This window comes from Gallus gallus, chromosome 10 (genome assembly GCF_016699485.2).
Source record: "Gallus gallus isolate bGalGal1 chromosome 10, bGalGal1.mat.broiler.GRCg7b, whole genome shotgun sequence".
NCBI classification, from domain to species: Eukaryota; Metazoa; Chordata; class Aves; order Galliformes; family Phasianidae; genus Gallus; species Gallus gallus.
In genome coordinates this window covers 18,952,515-18,964,875 of record NC_052541.1, presented here as the reverse complement: position 1 = coordinate 18,964,875, position 12,361 = coordinate 18,952,515, and the positions used below count along the sequence as shown (strand labels likewise).

The following is a 12,361-nucleotide window of genomic DNA, read 5'->3' as shown; positions in this document are numbered from 1 at the left end:
TATTCCCCGAGATGAAATACAACAGTGTAAGCGCTTTTCTGATTAAAGCATTACTTAGTGTTGCTTTTAGAAAACTGTACCGCTTCATTAAGTGGGGAACAGTTCCATTATCTGGAATTAAGTAAAAAAGTATTTAAATTACATTATATTGTAGCCAAAGCTTGGCAACAATTTATTTAGGAACAGTGATTACCCTCCCAAAGCAGCACCTACTCATTTCACATTTATCTTCCTACTTATGAAAACCAGAATCATTGACTTCCATCACTGGACTCGGGATTTGGAATAGACAGCATTACCTGCTGCCATTAAAATTAAGCACCAGTAATACAGCCTGTACAGGTGCCTCTCTTTGAGCTTTTAATCCATTAATTCCATATTTTCCAGTCTCCAAATAATTCCCTATAAGCTTTTTTTTTTTTTAACCCGTGCTTCCAGCTGAATTTAAGTCCTCCCACCTTTATCTTTGCCTGTTCTCACCTACAGCTGGAGAAATCATTTGCCTTCAATGGTAACGAGGGTCATATTCTTTTCATTCTTCCACATTAATTAAAAATATCAGCAATTTGTAAGATAGCCCTGGAGACTAAATCTTTACATTACTTCAGTTTTGTTACTTGCCCATAAAGCAACCAAAAGACAAGAAATACAATGCACATACCTGGAATTGAAATATTGTAAAATAAAAAACCAAACCAAACCAACCATGAAGCACATTTTAGATACTTTATTTAAATAGCACTTAAAGAAATGTGATGCATACAGCCATTTTTCAAGAACTTCTCAGGGGTGTTTTTCCTAGAAAGCCTTCGGGTAGTGTGAGCAGTCAGTGCCATGGATCCATCCAAACCCTCCCACAATTGTAGCCACTAATACATTTCAAAACACCCAACTAGTTGAGATTTAAGCAGTTCAGTGTTTCCAGAGACAGCCTGAGTAGTCTAATGGATTCACAGCTTCCTTGCCCATGCTGGTAGATGTACCTTTTAAAATTATTAGAAGCTTCTTCAACAGTTCCAGTCACTGACTTATGTAAATTCAAACACCCTCAGAGATATCAGTTCTTCTCCCAAAGCTTCTACTTTTTCAACTTTACTATCCTCTCCAAAAACAAACCTATGACCAAAAAACTCCATGAAGCCTCCTGAAGACACTGTGTTAAGTGACAGAATACACCGTATAAAAACACAGAGCTGCCTTCAGTTCTCTGTAGGCACCGGGAGCAGATACTTGCAGCAGCTGTAACATGGAAACCCACCAACTGACAGTACTTGAGGGCACCATTTCAGTACATTGCACCTTCATCTTCTTTATTTAGAAAATAAATAGTAACCGGGCCACGACTGGTGTGAACAGTCTCTGTGACACTGACAAAGAACCAGGAGCCAATTCCATATAGTAAGGTTGGGATGCCTATGAAAAGACAAAAACACGTTACATACAAAGACAGCAAGCCAGGAAAATTTAGCCTGATGATTAACAATAAAGAATCCAAATATTAAACAGAGGAAAAGCATTCCTGTAAACCTGTCCTAATAATATTTAATCCTTACAATATTCTGCCCTTACTGGAACGCTTACAAGAGGTGTCGCTGCACACTACACTCCTTGCGTATGAAAGAAACAAGACTCAGAAAGCAGAAGAAAATGGGATGGAAGCAGTGAAATGTGATGCGTACAAAGTCTGCCTTCTTCTGATTTAAAGAAAAATCCAAACACACCCCCACAAAGACACCCACCCAGATACCAGCTGAGTATTGCTAGGTGCGAGGGGGGATGGAAGCAGGAAGAGCCGGCGCTGACTGCACCGATCAATGAGAAGTTGCTTTGGGGGAAAAATGAGATCAGCAGTCACGACTACAAACAGTGCCACCATTTTTAACACTGCTGAATTACCACCTGCTACAGACAGCAATATTTCACCTAATACAGGATAAAAAAAATGGAGATGGATTTAGCCCTCCAATTCAGTAAGACACAGAGCACCGAATTTAATGTACTTGGAGTTACCTAAATGCTTAAACTAGATTCTCAATAGAGATGGGCTGACATTTCAGCCGTGCTCAGCCATCACTTCGCTATGGCACACGCACAGCAGCTGTGAGAGTGAAAGGTCTGTCTGTGGGGGGAATGAAATCAGATGAAAAGGTATTATAGGAAAAGAAAAATCAATCTCTGTCGTTCTGTTTCCTCACTATGTCTGGTTGAAAGGGGAGAAGATGAGGAGCAAGAAATTACTGAGGGCATGCAAAGTGAAGGAGAATTTCTCTTTGAATCAAATATAAAAACAGGGAACTGATGGAGACAGTTATTTAAACGCTGGCAGCATTGCACTCATAGACAAAGTTTTGATATACACTCATATATTTCAAAACCCACAGAAAACATTACTTTGAAATATACGCTTTGAAAGATGAGGCGGTACCGATCCGGCTTCTTTATTTATAAGCGCGGGAGCAGATGGGATCAGCCCTCACCTCACGGCCCTCTGCAAGCAGCCGGCAGCGCGGGTCCCCCCTGAGAAACCACCGAGCGCTTCAGCCGCAGCGCCCGCTCGGAGGGCAGCGATTCACCGCGGGAACGGCGCGGCTTTTCAGGCGGCACCGCGGGATAACAGAGCGACAAGCGCGGCCCCGCGGGGTGCCGCTCCCGCCCCGCAGCGCACACAGCGGCTCGGGCGGCTCGGGGCCTCGTGACGGAGGGGGACGGCAGCGCCGGGCCGAGCCAGCGCCGTGCCGCGGTCACCGCCGGAGGGCGCGGCCCCGAGGCCGGGGGCGGCGGGGGAGGGCAGGCCGCGGGGCCGGGCGTCGCGCACTCACCGGCGTTGAGCACCTTGAGGGCGGTGAAGGCGGCGTTCTGCAGCGCCAGGTCCTGCGGGGCGGCACGGGAGCAGTGGTACTTGACGAAGGGGAAGCAGCCGGTGCGCAGGATGTGGTAGTTGGCGCCGTCCACGCGCCAGTTGAAGTGCGAGAGGCCGAACTGGTCGTTGCGCACCGCGCTGTACTTAACGCAGTACGACGTCCAGTGGGGCAGGCCGCGCTGCCGCAGGTGCTGGCTCAGCACCTCCGAGGCGTCGGGGCGGGCCGACGCCGCTCTCCCCCACAGCAGCAGCCCGAGGACCGCCTCGTGCAGCCGCCTCAGCGCCTGCATCCCACGGGCCGCCCCGCCCCCTCCGGCGGGCACGGCCGATGCGCGTGCGCGAGGCGGCCGCGCTTCCCGCGCATGTGCCGGCGGCGCGCGGCGCTCCGACTTTGGGCGGGAAAAGGCGCTGAGGGGCGGCGTGGTGCAGCGCTGTGAGGAGAAGTGCGAGGTCCGCGGCGTACCGTTGTACGAACTGCCGGGGTTTGAACTGCCAGCCGCTCTGCTTGAGGAAATTTGTACGGAACAGCGACAGATTTTTCCTTTTAATAATTACAGGCAATACCTCACAGTCAGCAATCTTAAACCATTGAGCTATTCATCAGTTACTACCAACAAGGCGCCCTGTTTATTTTCTGCAGTGCACCACGTGTCTGTGGGACCAGTAGTTATTAATCCTCAAACTCACCTCCCATAATTAACAGAGCATAGAGCTCTCTTTGGGATCTTTCCTTATTAGCGGCAGCAGTGGCCAAGGATGGGAGAGGTGGGAGCTGAGGTGAAGAGCAGAGCAGTGTTACATTGTGAGAGGGACCTCAGGATCACCTCAGTGAGCGTACACTGCCTATCCAGCCAGCACACCCCATCACAGTCATTTGGGGTTTTTAACGGAGTTTTGCTCAAGGTACTTTGCTGTTAAAAAGTGAACAAAGGGAGAACTCTTCAGCTCCAGCAGCGTAACTTCTCGCTGGCTGGGAGAACACGGCTGTATCCTTGCTGAGACAACACGCCCTACAGATGGGCTGAAGGACCACTGGCGTTTTCCAGTGCACAGCAAAACGCTGCCCGCTTAACAGCACTCAAGAATCAGGACCAAAATTCCTGTTTCTTAAAGGTGAAGCTGGAACTAGAACGGATCGTGCTTTCAAGAGACTTCCATTAACGTTTAGCTTCACAATTAAGGTCTCTGTTGGCGTTGGATTCTGGTTTAGTCAGGCAGTTCTGGTAGTGCCATTTTTACATCTTACATTTCCGGGGATTTGTTACTTTAACTGTGATTGTAGGTGGCAAATTCTCCTAAACTCACTTTTAAAGACCATATTTTTTAAAGGAAATGGGACATTAGGAAAGATCTCCCATCTGCTGTATTCCTCTGCTGCTGAGGTGCACCCTCCAGCTCCAGATGTTTGTGTAGTCAATGCAGAGAGGCAGAGCTTCTACAGCAATGAGTATTCCCAAGCAAACTACAAAGTAGCCCACAGCAGCTGAGCTATCATTACCATCAAAGTCAACAGCAAGAGCCACAGAAACACACGATGGCCATGACATGCACTGCTTCAATGTTTTAGATCAGAGGAATGCCCTACAGGACAGGAACAGCAGCCCTGTGCATGGAGGTGACGGGACTTCACGCGGACGTGAGACAGTCAGGTTGGTGCTCTGAGCATTTTGCCTAGCGGTGGGGAGAGCGACCTGGGATGGGGAGTCCATAGGCTACCGTCTGTCAGTTCTTACACAGCTATGATTAACGCAGATGTAATTTAAAAAAGCCATTGAGATCCATGAAATGCTATCAACTGAATGCATGTCTTCATCTGCAGCCCTCTCCCACTGAAAGCACGATACCTTTATTTTAATTGTCTGTCTTCTGCAGCTGATGCCCAGCCCCACTGCCCCTCCTGTTCTTCCACAGGCATTCCTCCTCACCTTGCAGCTGGGGAACCAGCCTGGGCTTCTGCTGTCATTAGCTGCAGAATTCTTTGGCAATTGCTGATGAGCAGCTATGCCTGGGTCATCTTTTATCTCTTGATTCCCACATTTCCCACTTGCTGTGTTTCTTCCTAGTCTAGATCATGTTCTAAATACTGCTAAAATTCCAGCTATGGTTCAAGAACTCTGTCATTCCTTTAGGGCGTGGAAATAAATATTTCCATAGTCAGAACAGGAGAACCATGGCTATATTTCTGACTTCTTTTTGGAAGATGATAATTTCAGTTTATAGCTGTTGTAAAAAAAATACACTTTTGGCACCAGCAGCATGGGAGTTGAATGTGAGAGACTGTGAAGCATTTTCAATCCATCCATCAGCTCAACACTCAGAAGTGTTAATAGTAATTAAAAACTTTTTTCCTCGAAATACATTTCACACTTTGCACATACTGAGAAATCTCTCTCACCATGGGAACTTTCAGATCACTTGTCCTCTGCAAAAACAGGTACAGTTGTCTTTTGTCAGAAGAGAACAAAGACATAAGGAAGTGCAGGTTTCATTTACTCCTAGGACACTGCAGTCTATTAAGTGCCAGTGAACTAATGAGCCTCTCAGACCTTATGTTGTTCTGGCTTGGATCAAAGCTTAATTTTCCTTAACCCTTAAGAAACTAGCTGACTCCTAGGCTGATACTGATGTGTTCTTCTATACCTCCTACCCCAGGTTTCTGCTTTTTTCTTTCTTACTTTCTTTTTTAAATTGACCAAACTGGGACATTAATAGAGCTTGGAGATTAAGCTAGGTGAAAAATCCTTGAAGAGTATCTTGGCACTAAAACAGGAGAGAATATATTATAAATGCAGTGAGGAGAAGGTAAGAAAAACATATCAGAACACAGAACAAAAACATGTCATCTTGTTGGAAGAACAAATGAGAAATTATACTATGTTTTCTTGGCAAATTATTTCTTGGCAAGTGTGAGATCACTGCTATGCCTTCCACAGCCAAAAAGACCTATGCTGTTTTCATTACTAACCATGAAAACTTCTAGGAAGTATGTGCACTGGCTGAATTTCACATTAGAAAAATCTGTGTAAAATGTATGTGGGAAAAACCGAGACAACACTGAGATGATGTCAAAAAAGGTACAAGAGCAAACAGGAATTAAACAAAAATATGCTTAGATTTTTAGTTGAAATATAGATCAGTATTTATGCAGATGTTCACATCTGCAAGGAATTACTTCTGTGCCTAAGAAAGAAGAGAAAAACGTTAACACAATAGACTGTGTATGAAGCTGATAGGTCAAAGACTCAGAGGCACTGGAAAAAGTAGATGCCGATGTCTCACTGCTTGCTCACATTCATAACTTGTCTTAAAACTGGTTTTGCCTGAGATTTTTGGGTAGTAAGCCCAGAGATATTTGCCATGCACAATACAGTAATAAGCATCCAAGGGAGAAAGATGAGCTCTTCTACAGTATAATTTCGAATGTGTTTTCTTTTGGGATAAGGTTACGGATCTGATAGACAAAGGTAATTGTACAAATGTAGCAGTTGTTCTCAATATAACAACACACAATAATTCTGATAAAAAGTCAGCAGTGTCTGAAATACAGAATATATCTGATGAAGAGGTCTGCAAAAGTCACAGTATACTGGGAATTATAGTACAAAAGTGATTCTCAGAATCTACTGTTGCACCAATGTTATTACTATTATTTTTCATAATTTGAAACTGAGCATAAAATAACTGCTGTAAAAGCTTGTAGATAATAAAGTACAGGAATGATAACAATAAAGACATTCGGTTCTGAAGAGGAACCTGAGATGCTGGACTTCTGTATAAGACAGCAATGAAGTATATTACTTAAAGGTAGAAGAACCCAGGACTTACTCCCATGTTGGAAGCCTGTATTTTAGTAGACGGTTCAAAAGGGAGTTTGGGATCCCAGGACTATTTTCAATCAGGAATGATCTGGTGATCTGATACAGTGACAAACATAGGATGGTATCTCTACATACACACAGGGAAAGCATTAAGATGTTATAAAATGAAAATGCCATTCTCTACACCAGAGACAAGATTACTGGAATACTTCATGAGGTGTGGGCACACCACTTCTCCAGGAATGTTAGCAAAGCAAATCTCACTTAGGATTTTTGATTCAGGGAACAGAAAGGTTCATTCCACAGAAATGGGTCATTTTATACCAAACAGTTCTTCATTTTCTCAGACAGGAGCATAACGAGATCGAATCCTGGAAGCTGAAGTCAAACAAATTCAGGCTAAGTGTAAGGCAGTGGCTTTGAGGACAGTTCACCAATGGGGGAATTAGCTAGGGATGCAGTAGACTGTCTTCATGAACCTATCTTTGAAGATATCTCATGAAGATACAATAAGATCATTTTTAAGTTGTAGGCTTGGTAAAAGTATAAATATATATGTGACCTTCAGGTCAGAGTAGATCATCTCCTCTCCTTTAGAGACCATGATTCTATTAATAAGGTTTTAAAAACGAATACTATACTTCAGGACTCACCATATGAATATTTGGGACGTTTACTATGATTCTCTGTTTTTGAATAGTTTATTTTGTGAAATAAGGACTATTTCTGTAATTACTGTACTCAAAAATCATGGATACATATTGTCCCAGATAATATTCCCATACCAATGCAGAAGGAAAACCAAACCTGTTCTTACAGATGAGAAAACATTTCCAGAAGCATAAAGAGTAAGGCACTAAACATCTTCTGTTAACTATTCTTTCAGAGCATCTGCTTTTGAAGGATGCTCTTCTTCCCATTTCAGTTTGTTTTCTGCTGTAACTCCTAGAATTGCTTCAATATCCTGAATTGCCATCTGTAACAGATTCAAAGAATACAAGTTATTTAATGGGCATTATAATGAAATCTAGCAGCCAAAATGCACAGCTGGTTGTACTTGCTTCGAAAAGGTAAAAAGTGTTACACAGGAGAGGATGCAGCAAGTAAATTTACTATTACTTTGAGTCTGCTACAATAATATATAGTATGTACAAGACTTTGAGAAATAAAAATATAATTCCTTGTACTTTGTATTTCTAACCCACTAACAGGTGCTTCATTTCAAAGATGTAAATCACTGTTAACTCACTGTGAAGATCTCCCTGTGATATTTTTCTTCAGTGGTTGCTTTTGACTCCCTCAGATTGAAAAAAATATATATTTTGTTACTCCGTAACAGGATGAAATTTAATTCTGTCTTCTCTAAAACTCTCATTTCACAGTCTGCTTATCAGAGGAAAATACTGTCAGAGTCTGACAAATTATGTGATGTGACTTCAGAGCGAATCCATAACACGGCGCTCCCCTCCACCTTCCTACAAAATGCTTACAGACAAAATCTCAGAAACTTTGTGAAGTTAAAGGTCGTATGGTTTAGCAAAAGAACTGCCTCTGGAAGTCTCTTTTTGGTGGCCAGGTTGTCACAAAGGAGCTTCAGAGCAAACGTAGGCGCTCCTGGGGGAACACTCCCAGCGTGACAAGCCCCAGCAGTTTGTCCTGCCTCCACGGGCAGCACCTGAGTGCATCCTTTGGCACGCAGGGGTGGGTACTGTGGGCAGACTGAAAGAGCAGAGAAACACGGGGAACAAAGCTGGTGGCAAAAATTAATGGAACCACAGTTGAAGGATGTGAAGTAACAAACTGAGTGCTCTGAGTCTGCCTGCTTAAATCAGTGTTAATAATCTAAGGAGCTATTAAAAGTGGGAAGCTTGTTTCTAATTTAAAATTCCTACCTTGATGATGTTTCCTTAAGATAAAATAGACAATTGAGACAGAACTGTCTGAAGCAGCGCCAATAACTCCTTTGCTGCTTGCAAGGGAAAATCAGGAGCACTGCATTGTAACTGACTTCAAGCTGGAGCATGTCTCTTCTCAAAGAAGAAGTTTCAAACTTAAATTTAACTAACGGGTTCCTTGGGAGACATACTGTATTGACCTAGAGACTGTAAAATACATACCGCGAACAATAAGAAAGGGATGGTTTAGCACTTGTTTATGATACAGCATGAGGTATTTTCAGCCCTTGTGCAGAAATTAACCAGGATCGTTAGTTAATTAACACCTCACCTTAAAATTGGTCTCGCCTTGCATATTAGGTGCTGATATTTCTTGATGGATGATGAAGAGATTGCGAGCAAAGGTCATGAGGACCCCCTGGAGATCCTCTCCGATTGTTCTGTTAATGATATCCAAACAAATGAGTTTACCAATGATTCCCTTCACATGCTTAAAAACAATCGCCCTCTCATTTGTGCCTGTCTGGTGATGGAATTTAATGAGGATTTTCAATCTCACAAGGTGGCAATCTTCAGGGAGATATGAAAGATGAGGCTCCATTTTAACTTGTCAACAGAAAGGATTTGTGTAATAAATAATTTTTATTAATCAACGGCAGAAGTAAGCAGTAAGGTTTCAGTTATTCCAAGTAAAAGACAGTCATTGAGTTAGGAGCGAGACATCGGAACACTTTAAATACCTGGATTAGTTTCGACGAACTGTTAATTCTGCCTACAGTTTGTGAAAGACATCTAACAGGAATCTCAGCAGTGTCAGCATTTCTTAGATTGCTGTAGCTTTTTTAGAAGTATAGACATTACCTTTTGAGGATTTGGTTTCTCAGTGCTACATACAGACTGTCAGTACACACTGTCATGGAATAGGATATCGTTCTGAGGAACAGTGTCCCTTGTTTGCTAACTGGAGCTGACATCAGATCTCCAGTGTAGCAAAATGGATTATACAGACGCTTTAGGTATGTTAGTGAGATTATAACAAACCGCTATATCCTTGAAAATTCCACATTAAGATAATGAAATTACACTGGAAAGCTAGTGGAAGACAATCTAGGATCAGAATATATGACAAATATGTGACAGTGTTCTTACTAATTTATTAATATGACTGGCAACCCAGGCTGGTGATCCAGGAGGTGGTGGTGTTTCTTACCAAGAGGAGCAACTTCTGAGGATGCATTATCCCTAACATATGGGCTGTATTTTCCAAGGCACGTGGCTAATAATTAAAGTGAAATCACACAAGTGGGGATGGGCCACTCCAACAGCTCGCAGACTCCTAAAAGGACAGTTTACCAGTGATCTTGTCTTCAGTTTCTCCACATTTACCTTGCATAAGTCCCATACTTGCTATATACCTGTCTCTGCACTCATTCTGTTTTAGCCTCAAGGAAAATTAATCCAATGAAAGACAGCTTTCAGCTGAATTACTGAGCCAAATCAACTCTCAGAGGTGTGAAAGTACTGAAGTCACTACACTTGTTTGTTTTCTGCACCACTTTTGTTAGAACCCAAGCCAGCACACACTGTGGTGCCTCTCTTCAGATCAGCTGTGTTCCCAGCTGGTTATCAGTCTGCATAACTGACAGTGTTTACTTACATCATTCCCAATCTGTATCGCTTCTGATCATCATACAGTATAAAAACTGTTCCCTGGTTTTCCTGTGAAATAGAAAGTCAATCCTGCTTTAATTATTCCTAAAATAGTGATAATTACAACAAATATATTGGACAGTAAATAGATCGTCATATCTAAGACAGGGTAGTTTAGAATTGTGTGCAATGGATTATTGCTCAGTTAAGTAAATTAATGCTCTAATTATTGTAGCGAACACAATATATTAACTTCATCTAAAAAGAATACACACATCAAAGTCTATTCTGTAGGAGATACTTTTGCTCTAGTGCAACAAGAGATGGTCATAAGTACCTTAAAAACTGTCCCTTTACACAGTTATGTTATCAAGAGACAAGCTAACCTCTAAAAGCTTTACACTTGCTTTAATTTAGACAGTGAAAAAGTTTAGATTTTCCTGTTCTTAAATTTTGTTCTGATAAACACAGGACATGAACTTTCATTAACCTCTGCTCTGGTTCATCATGGGCCTGATACTCCTGACTGTTTGCTCAGCAACAAAGCTCTGTTTTTCAGATGCACTGGCAGCAGTTATCACCTGGCACTGTGAGAGGTCTCATGAACAGGTGCCATTCCTGGGGAGAATTTATACTAAGAAAACGCAAAAAACTCTGCTTTTCCCTGCGCCCTAGGATCTGAAATCTCTTACCTGCTCTTCTGTCCCACCTAACACCTTCTACATTCCCTAAATTTTATTATTTTCCTCATATAATTCTGTTCATAAGCCTTAAGCACTTCCTTTCCTAGCAAAGACTGCATTTTCATTTCTTCATCCCTTTTCCATTCTCCCTTGTCACCTGACCTCTTTGCCTCTGAAGGTGTATTTTATAGTATGGGTATACATATATGTGAAATGGCCTTGTTAGGCCAAGTGCTCTCGTGAAAACTCTGTGCTAGTGTTGTCCTAAGCCCACGCACAGCCCCTCGTTGACAGCCATAATCCTTTTTGCCACAGAGCTGTGCAAATAAACCAGCCAGGAGAGCGTTCTCTCTGTAGTCTCCAGGAGAGCAGCGTCTCACTCCCTGGAGTGTAACTTAAACATGTGGTAACACTCTTCATCCTTGGCTGCTTCCAGGCAGAAGCCAAAGCAATTGACATCTCAGTACTGTGGCTTTTCAAGACTCATATCCCAGACAAAGTAAGTTAGCAGGTGATGGTCGTAATACTAGAGTAATTTTTGCAGGAACAGGTTAAGACTTTCACTCAACTTGGAGTTCATTAATTAGCATCGCAATAACAGTTTAAAATAAAATTAATGATGATGTATTCCTCTTGAACATAACTCCAGTCTAAACGCACAGCAAGGAGCTAGCTCCAGTGGAACACTTTGTATTATGCTCAACCATATACTTCAACTTCACCTTTTACTACATGGTTTCACAATATGAGAAGTTACATACAAAAATTATGCAGAATGAACATCATGACTTGTCTTTACTGTTCATACCTGGAGGTCAAATCCAATACCATGAGCTTTACACATCTGGAGGAGAACACTGTAGTAGATGACTGAAAGGCTGGAGTGCCTCAGCTGACTGCTTGCTACTGCACAGCGGCTGCTTCCTGGAGAAGGCTAAAGAAAACAATACAAGTTGCTCTGTTTTCATGCCATTTTATATCAGAAACTAAGATTTTTCTATTTATTCCTTTTGGAGGAATTCCTGTTCGTAACAACGTTCACTGAACATAGGCATTTCCATGCAGCAAAATTAAATCCTCACCTTGCACTGTACACAAACCTGCATATCACAGATGTGAACTACAGAATTAGAGAATTACTGAAACTTCAAGTGGGTTTCTTCAAGACTGAGCATGTGATATTTTCCCTCTAAGTCTGCCCAAGCTCAGTGACTCCAGGGAGCTATTCAACTGGTACCAGTGGGTCCGTGCTATGGATGAAAGTACAGCATTTGAGTTCAAGCTCGATCAGTGCTTAAGCCAGGAGAATAGAAATGTGGCATTGCATAGAATTTGCTAGAGATGTTCTCCTAAACTGAGGCTTTATGTAATGTTCTTTTGAATACTGGACTGTCTGGAGTGGGGATACTGCACATTGAAGCGTGTAATTTACAGTATTTTCTCCAAAATAATATT

The 12,361-nt window shown here is 42.4% G+C and overlaps 2 protein-coding genes across 12 annotated transcripts in view; both read right to left on the bottom strand.

Annotated features, from left to right (window-relative positions):
- Nucleotides 1–712: 712 nt before the first annotated feature.
- Nucleotides 713–3,165, bottom strand: C15orf61 (chromosome 15 open reading frame 61). Its single transcript, NM_001282329.2, has 2 exons — nt 2,820–3,165; nt 713–1,413 (listed from the first exon to the last, which is right to left on the bottom strand). The coding sequence occupies exons 1-2, from the start codon at nt 3,148–3,150 to the stop codon at nt 1,286–1,288; spliced, it is 459 nt and encodes a 152-aa protein (NP_001269258.1). The 5' UTR covers nt 3,151–3,165; the 3' UTR covers nt 713–1,285.
- Nucleotides 3,166–7,360: 4,195 nt separating this feature from the next.
- IQCH (IQ motif containing H) overlaps nt 7,361–12,361 on the bottom strand; it is a 63,066-nt gene continuing 58,065 nt past the window's right edge. For 8 of the 11 annotated variants that reach the window (XM_040706683.2, XM_015292228.3, XM_015292230.3 and 5 more), the window contains 4 exons: nt 11,715–11,840; nt 10,231–10,292; nt 8,905–9,013; nt 7,361–7,654 (listed from right to left, as the gene is read on the bottom strand). In XM_040706683.2, coding sequence (XP_040562617.1) covers nt 7,553–7,654; nt 8,905–9,013; nt 10,231–10,292; nt 11,715–11,840 — 399 coding nt within the window. In that variant the 3' untranslated portion in view covers nt 7,361–7,552. The other 3 variants (XM_040706679.1, XR_006931088.1, XR_006931089.1) reach the window with 3 other exon arrangements.

What these genes read in the sequence shown, in the direction of transcription:
- C15orf61 (NM_001282329.2), bottom strand. Translation starts at nt 3,150, where the DNA reads ATGCAGGCGCTGAGGCGGCTGCACGAGGCGGTCCTCGGGCTGCTGCTG. An exon ending in CCTCAAGGTGCTCAACGCCG is followed by an intron (nt 1,414 to 2,819) that starts GTGAGTGCGCGA and finishes GTCTTTTCATAG; the next exon opens with GCATCCCAACCTTACTATAT.